Source organism: Elephantulus edwardii, unplaced genomic scaffold (assembly GCF_000299155.1).
Source record: "Elephantulus edwardii isolate Elephantulus edwardi_28Jun2011 unplaced genomic scaffold, EleEdw1.0 scaffold00186, whole genome shotgun sequence".
Taxonomy (NCBI): domain Eukaryota; kingdom Metazoa; phylum Chordata; class Mammalia; order Macroscelidea; family Macroscelididae; genus Elephantulus; species Elephantulus edwardii.
In genome coordinates, this window is record NW_006399936.1 from 3,301,468 (window position 1) to 3,327,308 (window position 25,841).

General features: G+C 46.1%; 1 protein-coding gene across 1 annotated transcript in view; it reads right to left on the reverse strand.

Annotated features, from left to right (window-relative positions):
• Window positions 1–25,841, reverse strand: part of KIAA0556 (KIAA0556 ortholog) — a 151,866-nt gene that overhangs the window by 94,699 nt on the left and 31,326 nt on the right. The window contains exons 7-8 of the mRNA XM_006896630.1: window positions 4,629–4,896; window positions 2,044–2,175 (exon numbers count right to left, since the gene is read on the reverse strand). Coding sequence (XP_006896692.1) covers window positions 2,044–2,175; window positions 4,629–4,896 — 400 coding nt within the window. The remainder of the gene's footprint in view (window positions 1–2,043; window positions 2,176–4,628; window positions 4,897–25,841) is intronic.

The window sequence follows — 25,841 nt, forward strand, 5'->3', positions numbered from 1 at the left end:
TCACTTGCACATCTGACTACGATTAGAGTCTAAACTCTGGGCGAGATGTAGCTCCGTTTCAAACCTTCTGGCATGGCTTTCCTCTTAGCCACAGAACCCCTCCTTCAAACGTGACTCGTGTCAGAGTGCAGGGTTTGTTCATTAGTTGGTTACTTACCTCTGTTGCCTAAAGTAAAACTTCAATGAGAGCAGGGTGCATGTCTGTGTTCCTGGATCTCCTGTGCCTAGAAAAGGCTCTGTCACATAATGGGTGCTTAATGCACACGTTTCTAGACCAGGTCAGTATAGAAGATGACCTGTTACCTTGCCTGGAACTCCCTCCTTGGCTGGAGCAGAGGCCATGTGAGCTGCAGCCCTGGGTCTGCGCCCTGTGATCCTGTCCATAGGCCCTGACAAAGGGCTTGCTCAGTGCAACAATACCTCTCCTGACTTCCTGGCTGCTGGTGCTAAGGGTGTTGACTGCTGATCCACACAGGATGAAAGCACTGACAGCCTCAACCCTTTCTCCATCTATCACAGTGTCAACTGTAGGCTCTGTGGTGAGGACGCTGAGATGTAATGCATATCTAAGGCTGTCGTCCTTCTGTGTGGATTACATCTCAATATAAACACGTTGTTGCTCTTGTGTGCCGCTGTGTTGACTCCAACTGATAGCAACCCTCTGTGCAACTGCTCTGAAACTGCTCTATCTGGAGCCAATTTCAGTGTCTCTGACACACCTACCACCATTACACCAGTCACAGAGTCAATTCATCCCATTCAGGGCCTTTTTTCTCTTGCGCTGTCCCTCCACCCTCCCAAGCATGATGTCCCTCTCCAAGGATTGATCCCTTCTTACAACACGCCCAAAGTATGTCAGAGGAAGCTTTAAAATCCTTGCTTCCAAGGAGCTGCCTGGTTTCACCCTCTCCAGGATGAACCTGTTTGTTCTCTTAGCAGTCCATGGTATATTCAATACTCTTCTCCAGAACCATATAACTCAAAGACATAGATTCTTTTTCTATCACACTTAGACATTGTCCAGCTCTCTGATGCATAGCAAGTAACTGCGAAGACCATGGCCTGGATCACATGCACCTTAGTCACCAGACTGACAGAGTAAATACTCAATTAACAGTCATTATTATTGTCATTGTTTCTTGCTAGGTCTCCAATTCCTCTTCCTTCTTCCATGGCCAAGAGGTGCCAAGTCAAGATCTAAGGTCTCAGGTTTGGCGTGGGAGAGCCTCCCCGGTTTTGTGAAGGAGAGAACTGGTTGCCATCACCAGGCCCCTTACCTGTGCCAGCAGGAAGCTCTCCCTCCAGCTCCCCAGTAAACAAAGATGAAGGCCCATGAAGGCCCAAGAACTCAGACCAGTGCATTTGCGTTTACAAGACTGACTGGGACAGGACTGGGTTCTGGGCTGGGACAAACCCTTGGGACAAAACACTAGGATGCCTTGAGCTCTTTGCAACCCCTTGGGTCACAGGTGGTTTGAACAGAACCCCTGGAGCCGTTGTTTCAGTCCCAGGCATTACGCTAAGTGGCACACCCGTAGCCTCAAATGCTTGTATTTTCCAAGGTAAGGTCCCAGCACTGGGCTCGGGGTTGAGTCCTGGGGCTGCCACTTTCCAGCTGAGTTAACTGCCTGCACTATGCTTCACTTACTCAACTGTGAAATGGGTATAGTCGCAGAGCTTACCTTACAGTCTAGATAAACTTAGATATAAAAAGACGTAAGCAGAAGCTGGAATGGGTGTCTGGATTAGTACATATAGCTTCTCATGTCATTAGAGGAATGAGAGATTGACTTTTCAATCAAACCCTTGTATTTTTATAATTTTGGATCATTTGCATGCATTGTTAAGTAGATAAATGAATTTTAAAGTAAAACCGAAAATAAGAGCCATTTTCAATAATAACCATTTAAAATAGGAAAAAACCAAACCAGCTGGCTTCAAGTCAGCCCAGTCCCTGGTGTGGATGGTACTGACCCAAGGGCTCCGCCCTCACGACACTGAGGTGATCGTTCCCAGCCCTGACCACGGGCATCTGGAACTTACTGGAACAGCACCTCTCCTGATCTGGGAGTGTGGCGGGGGACTGGTGATTTGGGGTGGGCTCAGATTTGCTGGCAAAGAAAACTTCAGCACTGTCCTTCCGTTTCGCAGACAAATGTCTTTCCCTTTTATTACCTGTAAGAAAACAAAACAAGGTTTTTTGGGTGGGACCTTCTGCTCAGACATTTGCTTACGTGATCGTTCACCCATTTTCTCAACGAAAATTTACTGGAGTCCCATTTTGTGCCAGACACTGTGCTAGTCTGAGCAAGAAAACAAGTTTGCTGAGAGTCACTGCTAAACAAACATCACATTTTGTGTAAAACAAATAAACTAGTCTAGGATCACAGGTTTTCTAACATTTCTAAATGGTGTTGTGGTTAAGTACCATCGAATCAGAACCAACTCATAGCTGACCCTCCAGCAGGTTTCCAGAGGCAGTAACTGGAGGTAATTGATTGCCCATCTTTCTCCTGTGGAGAAGCTGGTGGATTAGAACTGTGAGCCTTTGGGTTGGCAGCGCAACTCCTTAACACCACGCCAGCAGAGCTCCCTATTCCAGGATGCAGCAGTTTTCTAATTTTAACATTTCTCGGAATTTAGAAATGTCTAAACTATTCCAGGATGCTGAACTTTTCTAATTCTAACATTTCTAAATAGGACACGCTTCCTAAAAACTGACTGCTGGCCAGGCCCAACCGACAGCATTCCTGCTCTCCAAGCCACTGCTGGTAGGGCAGCTCTGACTCCTAAGACCCTCCACCAGGATTTTGAGATTGTAAATCTTTATGGGAGGAGGTGGCCCACCTTTCACCCTGCGAAGCAGCTGGTTGGTGGATTCAAACTGTTGACCTTTCTGATAGCAGCCCCACACTGTATGTCTTCCTCATAGTACAAAAGATAATTATACAACCAAAGGCATCTTAAGAATCATGGAGCCCTGTGCTTGGGTCCTCCTGGCCTGGGAAGGAAGAAATCCACGAAGTGTCTATGCCAAGTGCAAAGGAAAGGGAATGTCAGCCAAGAAGATTGTGGGGCTTATGTTGTTTCAAAGAGGGGGTCCTAGATTCAGGGCCACGTGGGGGTCTTGGGAGCCCTGGGTTAATGTGTGATGCTCTCTCAGCTTGCACTAATACATCTGCCCCTGTCCCCTGGGTTTTGTGAAGGTCATATATTTACCACTTTCTGAAGTACCTGCTTCAATAAATCAATACAAACTTGGTACAAACTTTTCTTGGTTAACATGTTTACGTGCCTCTTGTCCGTTTTCCTTGCTAGAATGGGAGTGTCACGGCAGAGGAGACGAGCCCTGACTCGTTCCTTTCTGATCTCCTGTGTTAGCACAGTGCGTGGGGCCTGACCCATGCCCCGTTAATGGATGGATGAACAAATGTCTCAGGACCAAGTACATCTTTTCAGGTGACAGCGGACTGCCCGTGCATCAGTGCTCAGTGTAACTCAGAACTCCTGTCCCAGGGTGAGATCCTGCATCGCACCCCTGGGCCCCCTGCGCACTTCCCCCAGTGGGGGCCCACCTCCTGCAGCTTCTGTCCCTGATCAGAAGGAGCACAACAGAGCCGCCAGCCGCAGGAGGCACGCACCAATGCCAGGCAGACCCTGCCTGCGACACCTATCACTGTGCCATGCAGGGGCCACCAGTAAGCAAACTGCCAAGAAGGGTGGAAAGTCAAGAGATGGAAGTGCTGCCTTTTTCAGTCTCAAATGGAACCTGGCCTCAGATGAAGGTCCCGCCTGGTGGTGGATGCTGGCTTGCCCGCCTCACAATCCACGCTCTTCACAGCCCTCCCTCCCCGCGCCCTGTCCCACAGAGAACACAGCATTCCCTGGAAAAGGATGCATTTCCAGTAGATGTCTCACAGAAAAATGTTCCCAACTGTGGGCTCCAAGAAAGGCAATCCGCCTCAGTGGACGGAAACACTTGCTCTGGGATGCTGGGATTGTCGTCTCTGTCCAAGGTGGCACCGACTCAAAGGGACCCTACGTACAGCAGAGCTAAAAAGTCCCTAAGAACAGCATTAACGCAAAGGGACAGGGTGGAGGGGAGCTCCTCTGGGGAATTTCTCCTTCCTAAACATCCCAGGTCTGCCTCCTGTGCCCCTCCTGGGACACGGGCTAGCACCAGCCTCTGTGATTCTGACCGGGCAGGCTCAATGGGCAAACTGCATGGACCCTTGAGTGCAGCAAAAGCAGATGTCAAAGGGGAATCAAGGTGTGGCCTTCTGAGGGAGGGGCACAGGATGGTGGGCAGGCGGAAGGAGGCCTGATGACTCCCCGAGCTGTCCACATCCTGATCTCTGGAACCTTCAAACGTGTGGTTCAGCCAGCTGGGTCTCGACTCAGAGCCTTAGCCCTGGGCTCCTCTGTGACCTTAGCCAGCAACTGGGCCCTTTTGCTGAAGCCGGTTTGCACTTAGGTTTCTGTCTCTTCAGAGACTTAATCGATACACCTCGTGGACAATGAAACCACTGACCCAGAATTGAATTTACAACACTGCTAGAAATTTCATATCTTGCATTAGATCCAGAGATATCAAAATGAAAAAAAAAATCATATAAGAGGGAGCTCACTTTTGGAAGCGGTGTTAAACCCCAGCACCACCAGGGTGTCTGGGCCCTGGGGAAGGGGTCTCTCTGTCTCCTGATCCTTGAGTAGCTCCTTCTGTACCAATTCCCTACTTGGCAGGGGGTCATCTCCGGGACCTCCTGCCACCAGCAGCTGGTCCTCAGACTCCGGCTCAGAGAGTACGTCTTCCTCGATGGAGTCGTATTCGTCACTGTGACAATCCTTCTCTTTCCTTTGTGGATTGGCACTAAGCTCCAGGCTTTTTCTCAGCTCCTGCCAAAAGCCAAGCAGATAGGTGAAAGAAAAAAAAAAAGAAAGAAAAAAAGTACTTTCAGTAAAACCCACTCTTAAATAAATCTCTGGAGCCCAAGAACTCTGCCCACACCAATGTAACAGGTGTTCCCTAAGGGTGGAGGGTAGGGAGTGAGGGCTGTGAGGGGGCCGACCTGGCCTCCATGACAGGACAGCAGATGGGACCTTCACTTGCTATGGGGCGTGCTTTAGTCTTGACTTTCTCTCACTGCTTGACTTTTTCTCATTGCTTGATTTTTTCTCATTGCTTTGAAGCTGGGGATCAATGAGTGCCTCTCTGTCCAGGGAAATCTTTATAGTACTGACTTCGGTGGTGGTCATGTACCAGAGAGTTCTGTGACTTGTTAAAACATATTGTGGAATGTGTTTCTCAGAGTTTCTTACTCAGTGGGTCTGAGAAGGAACCCAGTAATTGACATTTCTGGCAAAGTGGTGCTGTGGTCCAGGAACGCCACACTTGCAATGCGGAAGCGGCTGGCGTAGAGCTGGGAGGGGCAGCCTGGAGCACTGTGGGATGTTTAGCAGCATCTAAATGCCGTAACATTTAGCACTTCACTCTAACCGCTTGCTAATTTTGTTATATGTGTCCCTTTTGTCTCTGTGAGACTGTCCAGTCTTGAAGACCAAACATTACAAAATCTATACATAGCAGGACTAGAAAAGGCATTACCCACCCCAAGCTGCTTCTGAAAGGAAAAAAAAACCCACAAAAAAAAACACAAACACCAAACCAAACAACAAAACCCAACAACAAAAAACCACAAAGGAGAGGAAGACCTTCAGCAAAATGGACTGATACAGTGTCTGTGACAATGGACTCAAACATATTGAGGGTGAGAAAGACGGCAGGAGAGGAGAGAGTTAAAATCCAGTGTGCATTGGGTCGCTATGAGTCATACTCGACTCGATGGCACTTAACAACACTTACAGAAACATATGAAAATAGAATTTGGTGGGCCAAGTCTAGCTTGTCAAGTCTAGGTGGGTCTGTCTAGCTATACCACCTCTGTAACTCTCACTGTATCTAACATAGTTCTGAGAAAATGAGATACAGTCAATAAAGGTTTGATGGGTGGGTGACCAGCAAATGTAACAGTTGTTTTGGAAGCCTGGATAATGCTCCCCACCCAGGTGTACAATCCTGATCTCGGCAACCCACGAAGATGTGACACTGCTAGTGAGGGTTCAAAAGGAAGGGAAACAGACTGCAGGGAAACTGGGGATGTCTCAGGATACCTGCATGGCCACAGACAAGACTGCAGGGAGAAACTTGGAAGTCAAGGTGCTGCTGGGTGAGGGCTGAGAAGGAAAGGAGGAATGTGTGAGTAGGAACCGGAGAAAAGGGGAGCTTATACCACAGTGGCAGGAAGTGAGCTGAGGGAGCTTGGACCACAGTGGCAGGAAGTGAGCTGAACTGGGTCTCAGAGTGAAGTAGAAAGCACAATTTAAAAGCAAGGAACTTCAACACTTAGCTGCCATTTCCAAGCCAAGTGTGGAAGATGTTCCCTTCTTGCTTCTCACAGTAAAACATGAGAGGAAAGAGCTAGACTGACAGAAGAACTATAAAGCAAAGGAGAAGCAGAATTTGATGATTTGGGAAATTCGTAGGCGTTCACACTTGAGAAAGGACATTAACATAGATCCAAAGAGTTAGGGCAGAATGCTCTGGAGGGAATGTTGGAGAAACGAGCTCGGCCACGGCAGATATGATGAGGATGTGCAGGACAGGACGGGACCGGGTCTGACCTGTTGTTCACAGGGTCACTATGAGTTGCTGATGTACACAGCACCTACCACCACCACCACGCTGGAAAGAAAGGCCAAGGATAGGGCTAGTGCCTTAAAGAATCTTAAGTTGAGGATATTTAGTCACTGAGAGGCCTCTCTGTGGGTCTGAAAGATTGCTGAGAATCCAGGAACACCGACAGGTTCATCTAGGAAAGATCTGTGAGGGATCTACTCCTTCTGCTGGTGAGATTCCTAGAGAATACACAGGAGACAGAAAATGCTTCTGGGAGTGCTCGCTAGAGGGAGCTCTAGTGGCCTAGTGGTAAGACGCAGTGCTGTCATCCAGAGGGCCCACAGTTGGAATCTACCGGCTGCTCCGTGGAAGAAAGACAGTCTTTCTCCTCCTACGCAATTAACTGCCTCTGAAAATCCACCAGAGGGTCAGCTATGTGTCAGTTATGACTCCACCGTACACAACAACAACAGTGTATAGCACCAGTAACACTACCTGCCTGGACCGAAAGGAGCACAGAAAAGGCTAGCAAACTCCCAAGTCACACAGCAGGCTAGCAAACTCCCAAATTTCCACAGGTTGGTGAGATGTGTTAGCTACAAACACATGCCACTCTTCATGGAAAAGGATGGGCAAGCTTGAGGGCTGGGCTTTGGGTGCTAAGCACAGAGCCCCAATCACAGAGGGTTCCCCCGGGGCCTTCAAACCCAAAAGAATTTGCCCAGGTGGATGCTGGAATTGCTTAGATTTGGGGGCTACTTTTTTCTTTCATTCATTCTTTTTTTTAGGAAAAAAAAATCAACAGTATCAGTCACACTTATCCTATACCTGACCCACCATTGTATTCTGAGTGCAGATATAGGCTTTGCTGGTTTCACAGGTGCACAGATGACAGGGAATTTTGGCCAGGAGGGACCCTACCCAGAGTCTCAGCATACCTCATTTAGAAGGGGAGATCTGGGACTTCTGAGCTAATGAAACTTTCCAGGAGACTATGGACTTGAGTTAAAGTTGTAACAGGTTGACATTTAGGGGCAGTCTTAGAAGGAGTGAATATATTTTTCATGTGGAATGTACACGAATCTTTGGGGACCAGACAGTGAACAGTGGTAAGCTGAATGATAGCCCCCAAACACATCTATGCCCTGTCTTTGGGATCTGTGAATATATTATCTTACATGACAAAAGGGGCTTTGCAGATCCAATTAAGAATCTTCATAGGAGGAAATTATTTTAGATAGTCTCAAAAACTCTCATTACTGTCAAGACAGAACTCAAAGCTGACCCTCCAGAGGGTTTCCACCGGCTGTAAATCACACAAAAGGAGATGGCCTATCTTTCTCCTGCGGAACAGCTGGTGAATTTGAATCGCCTGCCTTAGGGTTGGAAGTACAACACCCTACCCACTAGGCCACCTGATCCAGGCCATGGTCTTCACAATTACTTGATATGCTTCAGAGAGTTGGATAATGACTAAGGATGACAGAAGAGATGCCTTTGAGTTATGGTGCGGGAGAAGAGTCTTGAACATACCATGGACCGACAAGAAAACAAATAGATCTGTCCTGGAGAGGGTGAAACCAAATTTCTCCTTGGAGCCTAGGATTTTGAAACTCTGTGTCACATACTCTGGGCATGTGGCAAGGAGGGACTGGTCCTTGGAGAAGGATATCATGCTCGGAAGGGTGGAGGGACAGCACAGAAGACCCTGAATGAGATGGATTGATACAGTTAGAGAAGCAATGGGAGTGGGGGTGTCAGTCAGTGAGACTGGCTCAGGAGAGGGCAGGCTTCAGAGCTGTTGTACACTGGGTTGCTATGAGTTGCAGGTGACTCGATGGCACTTAATAACAACAAGTAGGGCTCCAGAGTGCCCTTTAGATTAGCCAGGTAAGCCCAAAGTATTCCATCTGCTTACAAATCTCCATAAAGAGAGGCAGGATGACTGGAGTCAGAAAGAGGAGATGCCAATATGGAAGCAGAGGTCAAAGAGAACATGCCACGCTGCTGGTGTCTAAAGACAGAGGACAGGGCCATGAGTCAAGGGACGTATGTGGCCTCAACGAGCAAAGAAAGCTCTTTCCTAGAGCCTCAAGGACACAGGTCCGCCAAAACCTTCATTTTAGATAGTGAGACTGATTGGGGCGGTGGCCTAGTGATAAGGAGCTGTGCGGCCAACCCAAAGGTAAGTGGTTCGAATCCACCAGCTGCTCCATAAGAGAAAGATGGGCAATCTTTTCCCATGCAACTTACTGTTTCCAAAAGCCCACTGGAGGGTCAGCAATGGGTTGGATCTGACCGGCCTGCACATAACAACAACTCTAAAATAGCAAGCCTGGGTTGCGTTAAGCAATTAAGTTTGTGGTGGTTTGGTACAGTAGCACTAGGAACGAATACATTTGTCTATCTTTGACAGCTTTCGCCGGCAAAATGAGTGTTAATGGTGTTGACTGAGCAACTGGAATACCGCCTGGCACTAGCAGGTGCTTGATGAATAAGTGCTGAGTGTTTGAATAAACTGTCAGTGGCCAGGAGGAGGGTGGGAGCGTGCACGGGGCGCATCCACTCTCCCTATTAGCGATTGAGAACCAGTGACAGCACCAAATAAAGAAACCCAAACTTCACCGAAGGCACCAGTGAGAAACAAGACTTCGGGAACTGACTCTGACCTCGCTCTCTTTACAAGCAATGTGACCCTGAGAACGTTACTGAACCACTCTGAGCTGCATTCTGTAAAATGGGCTGACGAATCCCTCCCTCCCGTAACTTCATCACTCGAGTAGTGGCTGTCAGGCAGGCAAGGTTGAGAAGTCTTGTATTACAAGTGCGTGTGTGTTCATCAATGGCATTTAAAGGAACAGCAACACTCTTGCGTGTTGAGGTGGCCCGTGTCGTCTTCACGGAAGTTGCAGTGAGGTCACGGCGCATGTCTTCAATGTCTGAAGGTGGTGGGCTGTTGAAGGGCCGTTGGCTTCACTGTTCCTCCACTGGAAGTGGGAGTCCTTGCTGCTTAAAAGCATTTCCAGAGATTGTAAAGCTAGCAATCCTTCATGGCGTAGTAATGTGCTGTATTTTACCAAACATAGCTGATCGTTTCTCTCATTTGATCCCCAGAATAGCTCTGAATGATAGGATAAAATCCGATGATAACATCAACTCCCTGCTTCTGCTGGACCCTGGAGATTTTGGCATATGTTGTGTTTTCAACATATCTGCTCCAAAAGATTTAGCAATCTCTCCTATCACCTACAGTGTTCAGATAGGGTGTGACTTAATGCCCAGGCACGTGGTATTTTTCTGATCATTAACTTATCCGTGCACGCATGTGCCGAGGATGCTCGGCTAAGAGCTGAGGTAACAGGAGGAAACGACCCAGCAAGGCGCCTTCTCTTATCGGGGTGCACACAGTACAGCCATGGGAGACAGGCAACCAGGCCATACTGAAAAATAAGCAGGGACCTCAGAAGCGGTCAAGACTCTGACCCTGAATGCTACACTGGAGAGTGATGGGGCTGTGGGAACCCCCAGGAGAAGATGGTAAGAGAAGCTGGGAGAAGACACTTGGATGATGAGAAGCTACCCTCGGAACATCACCCCAAGAACCTAAGCGGCTGAAGGGACAGCGAAGAGAGCCCCAGAGGCAGAAATGGTCAGAGGGCAGTGTGTGGACGAGAAGCCGAGAAAGGCAAAGGGAACAGAGACAGGAGGGGCAGGGCTATGGCGGCCAAAGGAAGAGTCTGGATTTTGTTTTATGCGTAATCACAGGCCACTGAAGGGTGGTATGTGGAGAGACACAACATTCTCTGCTGCTTTTCAAAGACGGCTCTTGGGTACCAAGATGTATTCTGAGAGGTGGGGCAAGGAGAGAAATCAAACAGCTGCAGCTGTAGTGACAGAGATGAAAATAGCAGAATAAATGGGGACATGAGAATGGCCTTGAGATAGATTTGGGGACAAGGATGACAGACAAAGCTGCCTATCAACGAAAAGCAGACATAGGACTCTGAACCAACACATCTAGGAATCTGACTCTCAGTTTTAAAAACACAAAGGTCATTAAGGCATCACTTATAACACAGGAATGGTCCACACGTTCAGCAGTAGGAGCCTGGTGGCACAACCAGAGCGGACGTCAAAGGAGCCCCGCACAGTCCTCGGGAGAAATGAGGGCGATGGTGTGTACTTATTCAGAACAGTTTTCAAGTACATGTTTAAACACGCTTAAAATACACATACAGTATGAACCTCACTTCCAAATAACGGATCCGTTTCAAGCCAGGCACCAGAGTTTCGCTAACAGGACCCAGAGGGGCAAGCCGCATGGGTCCATGCTTGGCCATTCCGTCCATGTCTTGGGATGATCAAGTCAATCTGCCTCAAATGGACACACACAGTTTAAAAAAAAAGAAAGAAAGAAGCAGTTGCAACCTCTCTTCTCATCATTTCTTCAACTGAAGACTGTTTTTAAAAACCATATTTGTACTAAAGAAATCTGAATTTCCAGAACTCCTCCTGTCTTAATTTGATTTCTTTTTCTTCGGTTAGATGAATGCAAATTTAAATGTCTTCTTTTTTGTAAAACATGTATAAGAAAGAAACCTAGATTCTGTCCAGCTAATCCTGTCCTCATAAAGGAAAAGAATTCATTATCCCGCACTGCATACACAAACTTTAGATACTGAGCCCTCGTAAGGCCTGGGTGACCTGACGTCATCTGTTCGAGGCCAAAGGCGAGTTAAACTAAGCGGCTGAGCTCGCACGAGAAAGCTCCTCAGAACCATTCCATCTGGAAAGATGAGGTTCCGGGTTGGCCGCTTTGAAAGGCAATCCACTGGTACTTCAAAGGGAGGGACGTCCATGCTAGGGGACCGACCAGTGGCTTTGAGGCTGTCTTCCAAAAATTTCTCTGTGAAATCTTCATCACTTTGCTTGGAAGCCCTGTTGTGTTCCATTCCCATGCTCAGTGTTTAAAACGCTAAGTCCAAGTCCTTTCAACAGAGTGCCCGGTGATGGCAGCCAGGCTGTGCCTTCTTCAGTAGGTGACAAGGAGATGACAGAGGCTGTACACGAGCCAGTCTGCTTGTCAAAGCCGGGACAAGGGAGGGCCAGCTCAACAGCTAAAGGCTCCGGAAGCGTAGCCGCTGGAAGAACCGCTGACGGCGGCAGGGCAGGAGCGTGATGGTCTGTGGTCATGGTTTACAGAGCTGCTCTTCCTCTTTCTACAGGGCCAGGAAGAGAGTGGCACCAGGATGGCCATCAACCATGGCAGTTCACAACAGCAAGAACATCAGCCGCAAACCTCACAACAACTACTCAGCTGTTGCTACCGGCTACCACGTGTGTGTGTACTTCATCTCGCTTCAGTCTCTCAAGCACCCAGTGAGACAGAAGTGGGGCCCTCACCTTACAGGCTCAGAGCACTCAAGTCAGAAGCCCGAGGTCACACAGCTCACAATGGCAGAGCAGGGGCTCAAATGACAGACCATCAGACTCCAAAGTCCAGGCTCTTACCCACGTGGTCACACGTAGCTCCCTGGACTGGTGCCAATCATTGAACGTGAGCGTTCTTTAGAAGCGGAGGAAAGGACAGTGTGCTGAACTGATGAAGCCTGCCTGTTAAGAGTTTCAGATGCAAAGCTGCCTGGAGGCTATGAAGTTTATTATTACAAGGTGTGGGAAGGGAGCTCTCATGGCCTAGTGGCAAGAAGCTGTGCTACAATCCGGGAGGCACGCAGTTCAAACCCACCAGCCGCTCCGCAGAAGAAGGACAGAAGGATGGGCAATCCCCTCTAACGTGATTAACTGCCTCTGAAAACCCACAGGAGGGTCAGCGCTGGGTCGGTTCTGACTAGATGGTACACAACCATAACCACAACACAGCATTAGCGTAGGAAGAAGTAATCCTCTAACCACAGTCGGCCTCCATTCACAACACAGCCTGGTTACCAGGAAGTGAGCTTCTGTTTGGGACCATGTTTGCCTGGTCCATCTGACTGTCAGCATACACACTATACACAGTATTGCTGGTGCCAGGCTGATGCTTCCAGGCTCAGATGTGTACTCACTGACAACCGATAATATTGGGGAAGAAAAGAAAAGAAATGAGAGAAGAGAAGAGAAGAGAAAAAGAAAAGAAGAGAAAAGAAAAGAAAGAGAAGTATTTGACTCCCATCATAACCAAAGTACATGAGTTAATTCAAAGAGAACCTCATTATAAGTTGGGGACTAACTGTACTTAGAAGGGACAATAGGCTGGGGTTGAGTGTGGGTCTAGCTGGATTCTGGGCCCAATTCCAGGCATTCCGTGTGCCTGGATCAGCTGCTGAGTCTCCAATCCCCTCCTGTCAGGTGGAACATGTCCTGGCTACACAGAGGGGTGTTAACAATGTGATAGCAGCTATGACTTGGTGCGGGCCCACACTGCAATAACCACTGGGTTAAATGACACAAGTAAAGGCTTCACTTAAGAGACATTTTGAGAACTTTGTACCAAAAAGAGAGAGTTTGTTCTGGAACAGTCATAAAAAATGTGCTGTAGACCACAGACAAAAACCCCCATACATTACCAAACCAAAACGCAAACAAGCCATTTTCTAATCATACTGTTGTAAAATCAGAAATTACTACACAAAGCAGAATAAAAAGGAGACAAAAAGCTATTAGGAAACAAATTCTTCACATCTCTTACGCTAAAGAAGGAGGGAATAAAAATTAAAATCATACACTCACTAGAAATAAATGACAAGAAAAGTATTGCACAGGAAAATCTGTGTGTAGGGAACAAAGCTGCACTCAGAGGAAAATGTACAGCTTGTAAAATGGCCTGTTAGAAAAGAAGACTGAGAACTAAGTCTTTAACCAGAGAGGCAGGAGGAGGGAGTTGGTCTGGAAGAAGCAATACATCTAATTTTAAAAGTCCAGGAAATGAACTAATAATATAAAAGCAAAATTGAACTAAAATAGAAACAAATACCAAGTAAGTGAATAAAAGCATATTAACTCAATAAACTAAAATCAAGGAGCAGTTTGGTTCAGAAGGTAGAGAGCACTTCACATATTTTACTAAGTGTAGCTTTGAATTTTTTGAATATTTTTTAATGAGAATACATTCATGCATAAAAATATTTTTCTAAATACTTACTCGTGCTATTAAAAAAACGCTTTTCAAGTATGAAAATGCCTAAGAAAGTCAAAGGAGGTTATGAATGTAAGAAACAATAAAGAAAAAGATTCTTTTAAATATTGACTCAGGTCACTCCTGATCCCCCTCCGATTGGAAAAGGATGCTTTCAAGGTAGGTGCCTTCCGGAGCCTTCCCGTGCAGGAGCCCTCCACGGGTGGAATGACCGTCACCTCTCTCGCTTCTGGGTCGCATTTCACAGGTGGTCAGGGCCTGTTCAGCATCCTTCCCCATGAATCATTCATGCCTGTTGTTGAATTATTCCTGCTCAGCCAGCCTGGTGCTGGCCCAGGAGCCGGCCGACTGCCATCAGCCGGCCTGACCTTGGGTCTGAGCTGTCCAGCGGGGCCTCTCGGGGTTTATGATGAGCTCCTCGGGACCCGATGCCTCTGGAGGATCTGAGCGCCAGAGGAGTTACGTGAGGCGCCTCTGGGAAAGTGAAAAACTGTTCCCTCCTCTCGCTGAGAGCTGACAAGTCCTCCATTCCCTAAACCACAGTTGTAAACCGTTGCTCTACAGACCAAACGAGGCCAGCAATATGCTGTTTGACCCACAGAAACGTCTTAGTCTGGGCTCTCTGTCGTGGTGGTGGTATCACATATTGTTGGAAATGACTCAGAGCTGACCGTCCAGTGGGTTCTCAGAGGCAGTACATAGCACGGGAGGAGATTTCACATTTCCTTCTCATAGAGCAGCTCGTGTAGTTGAACCGTGTGCCTTTGGGTGGGCAGCACAACTCTCTACCACTAAACCACTAGAGCTCCTCTGGGATCTCTAGAGGAGCAAAAATAGTGATGTAGTGATATATATGTAAATAAAGACATTGAGACATTTACTTCAAGGAAATGACTCCACATTTATGGGGGCTGGCAGGTTTCAAGTCGGGGATCATGTGATAGTGTGAAGAAGACCTCATGGGATTGTGGGGGAACCAGGAGCCCCAAGTGTGCAGATGAGGCAGCAGGTCAGAGGAGAACAGTGGAGGGTGGAGAAAGGGTTTGCCAGAGCGTCCATTTTTTTTATATACTGGAGGCAGGTCACACCCTCCAAGGAGACGATCCTTTTGACTGATTGGCTACTCACATCAGTTCTCAAAACCAAAGTGAACACTCAAAACCAACCACAGATCTTTCTGGGAGGAGATGGCCTGTCTTTCTCCCCTGGATTCTAACCACTAGCTCCCTGGCAGCACAGGAAGTCACAACGCCACCAGAGCTCCCTGGAAGTGATTATGCTGGTGGTGTTGCTGATTCGGAACCAACCTCTAGCTGACCCTCCAGCAGGTTTTCAGAGGCTTTAAAATCACACAGAGGCAGAGTGCCCATCCTTCTCCCATGGAGAAGCTGGTGGCCTCGATCAGCGTGCCTTCAGGTTGGCAGTGCAGCTTCTTGCCACGAGGCCACCTGAGTTCCCTGGAAATGGTCATAGTGTCTGCCAAATCATGGAGACTCACAGCCTCGCCAAGCTGACTCAGCATTAACAAGCGCAGGAAGCATGTTTTACAAAACCCTGGTAGGGTGGCAAGGAAATCTGGCTTCTCCTAAAACGAAAAGGTCCAGCCGCATGGGGCTCCTGCTATCACATGACAGGGGTCAGCTGAGCTGAGTGTGTAAAGATCTTCCACCACAGTCTCTTCTGCTCAGGTTTTGATCTGATACTGAGGTCAAGTGCTGTGAAGTGTTAGCCTCACGCGCCCATTCAAAAAGGAGCTGCGGTGTCACAGCATGTGATAGGTCAGGACGTTAAAAGGTTCAAGGTTCGAATCCGCCAGGTGCTCTACAGGAGAACGCTTCACAGTATAGATTCACGGCCTCAGAAACGTGAAGCAAGGCCCCTATGAGTCAGAAGCAGCCATGGTAGTGGGTGGTGGGTATGTCCTAGGAATTCTGGTTATTTCAGGATCCAAAGCACTTCTCCAAAACTCAATGTTCTAAGCACACAGCACAGAAATGATCTGTCAGATCCTGATTCATAGTTTGGAAAATTCAGCTACTATAATTATTATAATTTATCAATGTGGTGGCTTAAGTTAGCTTGTGTAGGCCAGCCAGGGGACCTAATCGACATTTACAGCAGTCACTCATTCAAGTGGGTTGACTTGCTTAATTCCTTGCTTATATGTCTTGACAAACTAACTCTGCACCAGGCACTGTTCAAGGGACACAACAACAGGCAATGAGACAGACCAGGTATCTGTTGTCTTGAAGCTGACAGCTGGGGTAGCTGAAGACAGAGCTGTCTCAAGCTCTGAGTATCTAACTTGCAAAAAAAAATTATCTATAAAAATACAGACCTCAGGTGAGCCTGGCATCCATTCTACCCCTATAGATTATGTTAGTATAGGAACAAGGCTTCCCATAAAAGCTACAATTTCAGAGCTGGCAGGCACAGGAAATACAGAATTTGTACCTTTTTGTCACAAAGAAAGAAACGGAGGTTGCAAAAGAGTGTGAACTAGCTGAGGTTCAGAGAGTTTCCAGCGTCTATGCAAATGCGCACACTGCTCCCTCCAGGCCTGCTGAACTTCAGTCACTTTCTACTCTCTGAGAATCCAATCACAAAGGCCCACACCTTCAGAAGCCAGGACAGTAATGTACACAGTGAAGGGAGTCCCAGTGTCACACAATAGGGCATAGTAGGAAGCAGGGCAAAGTAGAGTGTGTGTGCTCTGAAATAACTTCTCATGAAAATACAACAGCAGCAACAATGACTACATGACATCAGACTGACCACCAAAGCACATATTATGTAAGTTCAAACTGGTCCTGCAGGCCCAAACCCAGCTTCTGAGCCTTGTACCCTTGGGCGAGCACCACCCTTCTGATCTGACAAGGGTTGGTTATTCTAAGGAGTGAGCATCTCCTTGGTGTTGACTTTATGTTGTTGTTATTGCTGACCTTTTGGTGGGTTTTCAGAGGCTGTAAATCACACAGGAGGAGACTGCCCATCTAGAGTCAAACTGCATCCCTTTGGGTTGGCAGCACAACTCCTTACCACTGTGGTCGCGTGCTGTCAAAGCAAATACAACTTGTAGTGAGCCTATGTACAGATCTGAATCTTGTCCTATCCTGTGCGATCTTCATCATCTCTGACACACTTGAGCCCAACTGCTGAAGTCACTGTGTCAACCCATCTTGTTCGTCTTCCTCTCTTTTGCCGACCCTCCCTCCACTTTTGCGTTTCTAAGGCATAGCCCTTCCTAACTACATGCCCAAAGTATGTGACATAAATCTTTGCCATCAGTGCCTTTAAGGAGTTCTACTCTGGCTGCGTCTTCTCCAAGAAATATCCATTTGTCCTTCTGGGCAATCCACGGGATGTTCAGTGCTATTCTCCAATACCACAACTCGAAGGCATAGATTCTTCTTCTGTCATCCTTATTCATTGTCCAGCTCTCGAATGCATAGCAGGTGACTGAAAAGGCCAGGCATGGAATCAAGCACACTTTCGTCTTCAAGCTGGCATCACTCCTCCTCAGCCCTCTGGAGAGGTCCTGTACAGTAGATGTTCTTTACCAGAGCGACCTTTCCCAGTGCAATCTGTCTTTTTATATCTTGACTGTTGGCGCCAAGGGTGTTGACTGTGGATCCAAGTAAGATGAAATTGTTGACAGTTTCAATCTTTCCTCCCTCTGTTACGATGTTGCTTTTCAGCTCAGTGATGAGGAATTTTGAGTCCTTGATACTGAGACACATCCATATTGAACGCTTTCATCTTAGATCTTCTGCAGCAAGCTTTTCAAGTCCTCCTCATTTTCAGCAACTAAGGTCATGTCATCTTCATAATGTAGGTTGTTGATGAACCAACCTTCCTCCTATCCTTATCACTTGTTGTTAGGTGCTGGCAAGTCAAATACAACCCACAGAGACCCTATGAACAATAGATCTGAAACCTGTCCTGTCCTGTGTCCCCCTCACACTTCCTGACACAAGACCCCACTGCAGCACTGCATTGCAGTCACTGTGCCAATTCATCTGTTTGAGGGTCTTCCTCTTTTTTTACTGGCCCTCTACCTTTCCAAGCATGATGTCCCTCTCCAGGCAACAGCCTCTCTTAGGAACATGCCCTAAGTATGTGAGATGGAACTTGATCATCTTTGCCTCCAAGAAGCACTCTGGCTGCATCTTCTCCAAGACATATTTGTTCTTTTGGCAGTGCACGGAATATTCAATACTGTTCTCCAACATCACAGCTCAAAGGCACCAATTCTTATTCCTTACCACTAGGCTTACGACCTTCCTTATCTAGTCTTCATTCTTACCAGAATTCCCTGTTCACCTTACAGTTCTGTCTACTGTTTGCCTGCACACAGGAGAATTTTGTTTCAGGTTTGAAGAGTGTAAAATGTCATAGTCTCTGGAGTTCCACTGGTCTCTAATGGACCAGTAAACCAGACCTTTTCTATATCTTTTAGTTTTGTTTCACGTTTGCTCCCACTCTATCCAATCTTCTAGCCAAAGGTGGGTGATTTTAATCTGCAGCCCTCAGCCGGGTTAAAATTGTTTTCCTGTCAAACATTCTTCTAGGTGGTATAGCACTGGTCTGTGCATTGCTGTACAGAGGTAACTCATGGCTGCTGTGATGCTGAACACTATGACACTGATGTGCCAAATGTGGTAATGGGTACCCATGGTGGACAGTGGTGGCTGGAGATTCCCGACTAAAACAAGCCTGGAAGCAGGAGCGGCATCCACTTCCGAAATGGCTTGCCTCCGGAAACTCTATGTATGAACAGTGCTCAGGCCTTTCATTCACAGGGTCGCTATGAGTCGTCTATGACTTGATGGCACCTAACAACCACAACAACCCAATCTTCTAGTATGGTTTAGTGAGCATCATTTAATTCTGGTTGTGAAGTCTGAGGTTCATGTGATCTATTAATCCACTGGACTTCTTATACATCTATGCTTTGCTTCCCTCTTCTTCATTCTGGATAAGAAGAGACTAATAGTTGCATCTTAGATATCTGCTCACAAGCTTTTAAGCATTTACCACTCACTGCAGTTGGATGCAAAACATAGTGTCTGTGGACCAGGTTATGCCAAGTGACCTTGATGTCCCCTGAGCAACTCATTCCTTCAGGGTGTTTGTTATTATGAAGACGTTTCTATAGCACTGTCCCCTGTTGGACCTTAGCATAAACTATTATTAACTATAACCATTAAGAAAGCCTGTGTTGAATGCCTTCATTTTCTCTGGATTCCTTTTTTTCTCAAGTTTGAGACAAACTGTGGATGTGACTAAAGTGAGAAGAATCAACTAGAAAGAGTACACATGCATTTTCTTAAGAATAACACAACATTAATTATACCTTTATCTAAATTTCTATTTTTAAATGTCAAAAACCTACCATCAAACTAGTTTCATGAGAAAATATTTCTGAAAAATAGGCTAAGCCTTTCTGCTGGCCACTAATCTGACAGAAATGGACCTGTACTGGTAGGAGAGGTCTTCAGGAATGATCAGGCCTCTGCTCCTGTTTTGTTTTGCCTTTTTCAGTAATAAAGCTGAGTTCTTACTCTCAGGCGAACTCTTCTCTCCTCACCCGACTGAGCAGACGTATGCAGGATACAGTCAGTTTCAAAGAGCGGAGCAGACAGCGCTACTATTCTTCATCTTTCCAGCCTAGATGTAGCTATGCTTTTTGATGTTGTTTTTGGCTGTCACTTTCCAGTTATTTTTATTTTGTATTAAGTAATAGAGGCTTTAACTTTGAATTTCCACAACGTCTTTCTTTTATGGACCCAAAATCCAGCCTACAAAGTTCAAGGTACCTAACAAACGGTTTTCCTTTGAAAGGCATTCCTCAGGGTTTCTGGTTCAGTTGCTTTGGAGTTCTTTTGCTTTTAAAAAGAAATGTGCTTTCTCACCTACACACATGCACATGTGCACATTATTTCACTTATAAATTGTTGTCCTGTGCCACCAAGTGGAACTGATTCATAGCTGACCCTCTCTAGCATGTTTTCAGAGGCTGCAAATCACAGGGGTGGAGACAGTCCATCTTTTCCTCTCAGAGTGGCTGGATTTGAACCATTTGCCTTTAAGCTGGCAGGGTAACTCCTTACTCCCCTGGCGGTCACAGCTGCTTATGAATTAGATGTAAAAAAGCTACCACTTAGACAAAGAGGTGAAATGTCTGTCAAGACTGCTAAGTTTTGAAACCAGGGGTCTGTTGTCTATTTGCCCTTTTTTCCCCTTTGATTAGATGAAGTCATCTGTCAGTTCTGTCACAGCAGGACGACATGGCTTTGCTTTTGATGTATTGCTCTTTTTCCTTGTAACTGTGGTTCTCAAACTTTGCTGAAAAGTTATATTGGCAAACAGGGAGCTTTAACAAGTGACAAAGCCTGAGCCCAAATCAACATCAGAACCAGAACCTCAGATGGCAGGGAAGCTGTATGTTATCCATTTGTTATTTCCATTCATTTTCTTTTCATATGCTGTTGTAAGAAATAACGAGAGCTCTGGGGTTTTGGTTGGGTTTTTCCTCTCTCCTCTCTCTACTCTTCTCTCTCGCTCTCTCTCCTCTTCTCCCCCTCTCTCCCTCCCCTTGTTGATGCTTTGCTCTATGTAGGTAGCTCATTTCAAGTCATTTCAAGCCAAACAATGCATTGCATTAGGCAAATCTGCTGCCAATGAGCTCTTTAAAATGCTAAAGAGAAAGGATGTCACTTTGAAGACTAAGCTGTGCTTGACCCAAGCCATGGAACCTTCAATTGATTTATATGCATGGGAAAGTTGGGCAATGAATAAAGATTACTGGAAAAGAATAAGTGCCTTTGAATTGTGATGTGGGTGGAAAAATACTGAATGCACCATAAACAGCCAAAAAGAACTAACAGAAGTTCAGCCAGAGTGCCCCTCAGAAGCACCGAGGGGAAGAGTTTGTCTCACATTATCAGAAGGGACTGGTCCCTAGAGAGCCTGAAATAGGCTTGCAGAAACAGAGGGTCAGTGAAAGAGGAAGACCCTCGAGCTGGAGTGACCCAGGAATTGCAACAACTGGTGTTAAGTACAGCACAGGCTGTGAGGCCTGGACGAGGTTTTGTTCTGTTGACCGTCTTTCTCCTGTGGGGCTTCTGGTGGTTTTGAACCACCAGAGAGGTGCCGCCTTGAGGTTAGCGGCACAACTCTTTACAGACTACGCCACAAGAGCTCCCTGTTGTACGCAGGGTCGCACCGACGCTCAGAGGCGACCCCACTGCACTGAACAACAAGTCATTCCCCTTTCCGCTTCACAATCTTCTTATTTTGAAAAAACATAAAACCCACAGTAAAAGCTGGATGGACAGCATAATGTAAAATACCCAACAACCCTTTACAAAAATTCATCTATTGTCAACATTTACCATTATGTCTATAATTTATGCATAAAAGGTTCCATAATAGCATGCATAAATGTACATATTTGAGAGGCAAAGAATGGGGGGATAGACAAATGATTACATACTCCATCCAGTGCCTGGTTCTTAGTAAGTGCTCATTTAATATGAGCCCTTCATAGCATTTTAAAAATGACATCATTAAAGAAAAGTCTCAGGTGCATTGCTTTAAATATTCTAGCATTGGGTTTTGTGAAAACCTAACGCTGATGTTAACTGTATACCGTTTCACCAGATGTCAATGGACCTCACGTGGAGTCCAATCCACCGCCCAGCTCCTTGGCCATAGAAAGGAACCTGGTCCTTCATGGGCAGGAGACTGAAAATCAGTCTTACCATTACATCCTGAATAGATAATAGGATCCTTTCTTTGTCTTCGTTGCCTGGAAGGTCAGGAGGTCCATGTGCGTTCCGTGGAGAGAAATTAAAATCGTGAGGCACAGTGTTGGTAGGAGACTTGGTATCCTAGAGACAAGGATGGAGAATTCACTGTTCCCAAAGCCTTGTTCTCTGCCTCCCGTTGTCTCCTTCCCTCCTCCCTAAAGTCATTCTCTGCTCTGCCTCCCAAGGCCACTGTGATCCCTCCTGTGATGGTGAAAATTGTGTGCCAACCCAGCATGATCTTCAGTATAACGTGCCTATCCTACACGCTGTAATCCCGAACCCCTGGAAAGCTAACGGAGCAGGACTGGAGGTGGCTCTGTAGAGATACGGTCTGCCTGCTCTGCTGAAGGGGAAGTCTCCTCGGAAATGTGACCTGCACAGAGTGTCAGCGCGGACTCTCTGGCAAAGCTCAAGAGCTTACTGTCCAGTTCAACATCTAACTGTTGGCTCGTGACCTCCAGACTTGAACCAGTGGTTCTGCCATACTTGCTGATGCTGGACTCTTTGAGCCTCTGAAGCCAGGTAATGTCTGAGACTCTGCCTCCCAGTGACTGGGACTCATTAGCCTCCCTGGACGCCTCTTCCTTGAGGTCTAACCAACAGACTTAGTAACTGTACACGTCAACAAGCATGTGAGCCACTTCCTTGGAATATATCAATCTCTCACTCCGCTCATGTGAGGTTGAGTGTGGTGGGTGAACTGGTTTTTGCTTCTCTAGAGAAGTCAGGTCAAGACACCGCCCATCCTCACTTTACAAACCCCACTGCTGACACACAGCTGGTACATGGATCCAATTTCATCTTAAGCAGCCAATTCCCCAGTCAGTACCCTGGACTGCTAAATGGTGTGATGGTCAAGAACCAGTAAGAAGAGATGGTTATAACATGGCATGATGAAGTAAACCTCAAAGTAGAATTTTTAAATAGTGTGTCAGTATAAATTCATGAATGTTAAAATAAAAAGACACTCAAAGGTTATTTATATGGTAGAAACAGTCAACAGTAGAAACATTCAACTCATAAAATCTCAACCTCTGGCCATTGAGTTGATGATTCAGAGTGACGGTAACTCTTCACTGGGTTTCCAAGACTGTAAATATTTCTCGGAGGAGAACACCCGTTCCCCCCCCTCAGAGAGGCGAGTGGATCTGAACTGCTGACCTTTAAGTAAGTGGTCCAACGCAGAACACACTATACCACCAGGGCTCTTAAGAATTGTCCTAAAAATGATCCTTCATTTTTCAAATCTCCCTGCCCAGACCACACAGCACAGGCAGGTGGGTGAGGTGTGATGGGCATGGCAGAGCCCATTCCCTGGCACACCTGCTGGTGGCATGTGGGCGGAGGCAGTCCTTATTTGTTTATATGTGTAAGCATGTGATGAGGGACTTTAAAATACTGAATTGTATTAGCAACAAAATCTTAGTCAATAGAATCCAATGGTTTAAAAGAAAATCATCCCTCATGATTAAATGTGACTCATAGCACCCGTTCAAGGACGGCCCGATGACAGAAAAACATTCAGTATAATCCACCCCATAAATAAACGAACAACAAGAACTTATCAATCGATGCAGACAATGTAGTTGATAATATTCATCATCCTTTCCTTACAAATACACTCAATACAATAAGAACGGAAGGGAAATTTCTCAACATAATTAAAAGTGGATATACAAAAAACATAACAGCACACATACTGTCAGTGGAAAGAGACTGGAGGCGTTCCCCTTGTGACTGGAAACCAGATAAAGCTGCCCTTTATCACCCTCCTATTCAGTGCTGTGCTGCCTAGCCTAGCCAGGGCAATGAGGCTAGAAAAGGAAATAAAAGGCATCCGAAATGGCAAAGAGGAAGTAAAACTATCACTATTTGCATACAATATAATCCTATATGTAGGAAATCCCAAAGCCTCAGGAAGAAGACTACAGGATCTAAATGACTGATTCAACAAAGTGGCAACACACGAAAATCAGCCTGACTCCTCTATAGTAATAAAGAGAACTCTGTAAAGAAAATAAGGAAAACAGTATTTACAACAGCTATGCAAGAGATGAAATATTTAGGGGGGAAAATATCTAACCAGAGATATGAAAGACTTATACAAGAAAAGTTGCAAAACAAAACACTACTAGAAATCTAGAGAGATCTACATGAATGGGAGGATATACCATGTTCATGGTCTGGAAGACCTAATTTTATAAAAATGACAACATTTCCAAAAATAATTTGCAAATATAATGCAATTTCATTCTAGAGTCTGTCACCATTCCCCAAAGAACTGGAAAGAGTAACCACCAACTTTACAAGAGACCCTGGTAACCACAACTATACTAAGGAAGGAGAAACAAGGTACGAGGTCTCTCAGTTCCTGATCTGCAAACCCACTATGCGGCCACTGTGATCAAGACAGCCTGGTACCAGTAAAGAGACAGTTCACAGACCAACAGGGTTGGGAACTCAGAAACAAATGCATCCACCTATAGAAAACTCATCTTTGACAAAGAAAAGGAAATATTTCAGATGAGGAAAAGACACTATCTTTAACAAATGCTGTTGGCAAAACGGCTATTTGCAGAAAATGGAAACAAGACTGCTACCTCACACCATACACAAAAACCAATTCAAGATGGATCGAGGACCAAGGTGTAAAACCTCAAGCTATAAAGACTACCAAAGTAAAAATTGAGGCAAAGGAGAATTTCGGAGGTCTAATCTATGGCATAAAGATATTATCAAATATAACTGAAAGTGCACAATCAGCAGAAGAAAAACTAGATAATTGAGGCCTCCTAAAATTAAACCATTACATGTATCAAAAAAACTTTTTAAAAGAATAACAACAATCAACACTCTTGGCATCAGAAGCCAAGAAATGAAAAGATGATTTGCATTAGGAACGTCTGCTGTCACAGACCTCTCCAAAGTACTGAAGAACAACGATGTCAGTCTGGAGACTAAGGTGTGCCTCATCCAGGCATGGTCTTTGCAATTACTTGCTATGCGTCAGAGAGCTGGATGATGACTAAGAATGATAGAAGAAGAATTGATGCTTTTGAGCTGTGGTGCTAGAGGAGAGTATTGAATATACTATGGACTTCTAAGAAAACAAACAGCTTCGTCCGAGAGAAGATGAAACCAGGAGGCTCCTTGGAGGCAAGGATTCTGAAGCTTCATCTGACATACTTTGGACATGTTGCAAGGAGGGACCAGTCCAAAGGGTGGAGGGACAGCACAAAAGAGGAAGACCCTCTATGAGATGGTTTGATTCGGTTACTCACATAATGGGGGTAGGGGTGTCAAAGACAGTAAGATTGGCGCAGGATAGAGCAGGTTTTAGGGCTGTTGTACATAGGGGCACTATGAGTTGTGGCGACTCGACGACACATAACAACAACAAAATGAGAAACTAGAGACTGGAATAAAATATTTGGCAATGATACCTCTGATATGGGACTCAACTTTACAACTGATCAGGACTTCAATATTTCAATTAAAAAAAGACCCAATTATAAATTTTTGATACTTAGAGAGCTTGGTGGCCTAGTCTGCAGGAAGTTGCTCTGCTAACCCAAGGGTCCCCCTACCTCTCGGGGGGTTCAAATCCACCAGTGGCTCCACTTGGAAAGATGGGTGGTCTCCTTCTAATGGAGGGTTGGATATGAGTCACTTCCAGGTCAATGGCAATGAGTCTGAACCTGTCTCTTGATCCTTAAATGGAGTCAATATCCTTTAAATGGTGCCTGCATCATGTATTGCAGCACACAGCTCATAATCCACGGAAAAGCAGAACAAGGCCTTTGGTGGAACTTTCTGGAGAGAGGAAGCCTCCTTGTATTAGAAATGCTCAGCTGCTCAAAACCTTACAATAGCATTCCATCTACTGGGGCAGACTTCCACAACCTTATCATGACCCCCAGATCCCCACATGATTGGACCAATGACTCCTTCCCTGCCATGAGCTCCTCTTCCTCATGTCTGCGCTCACTCTGCTCCAATCCCAGCTTCTCTGATCATGAGGAGGAAACGGGACAAGGTCACCTTTGTACATGGCAATGTCATGAGTCAAGGCTGATTCCACAGCTTGCTCCCCACCTCCCTAACTAGGGGAGCCCATGCCTTCTAAGCGAGCATCTGCTCTCTATTACCACTCCCCGCCCTCAGGTAAGCATGTGAACCCCAAGCTTTCTGATTTTTCAGGGTTTTGCTGTTTGCC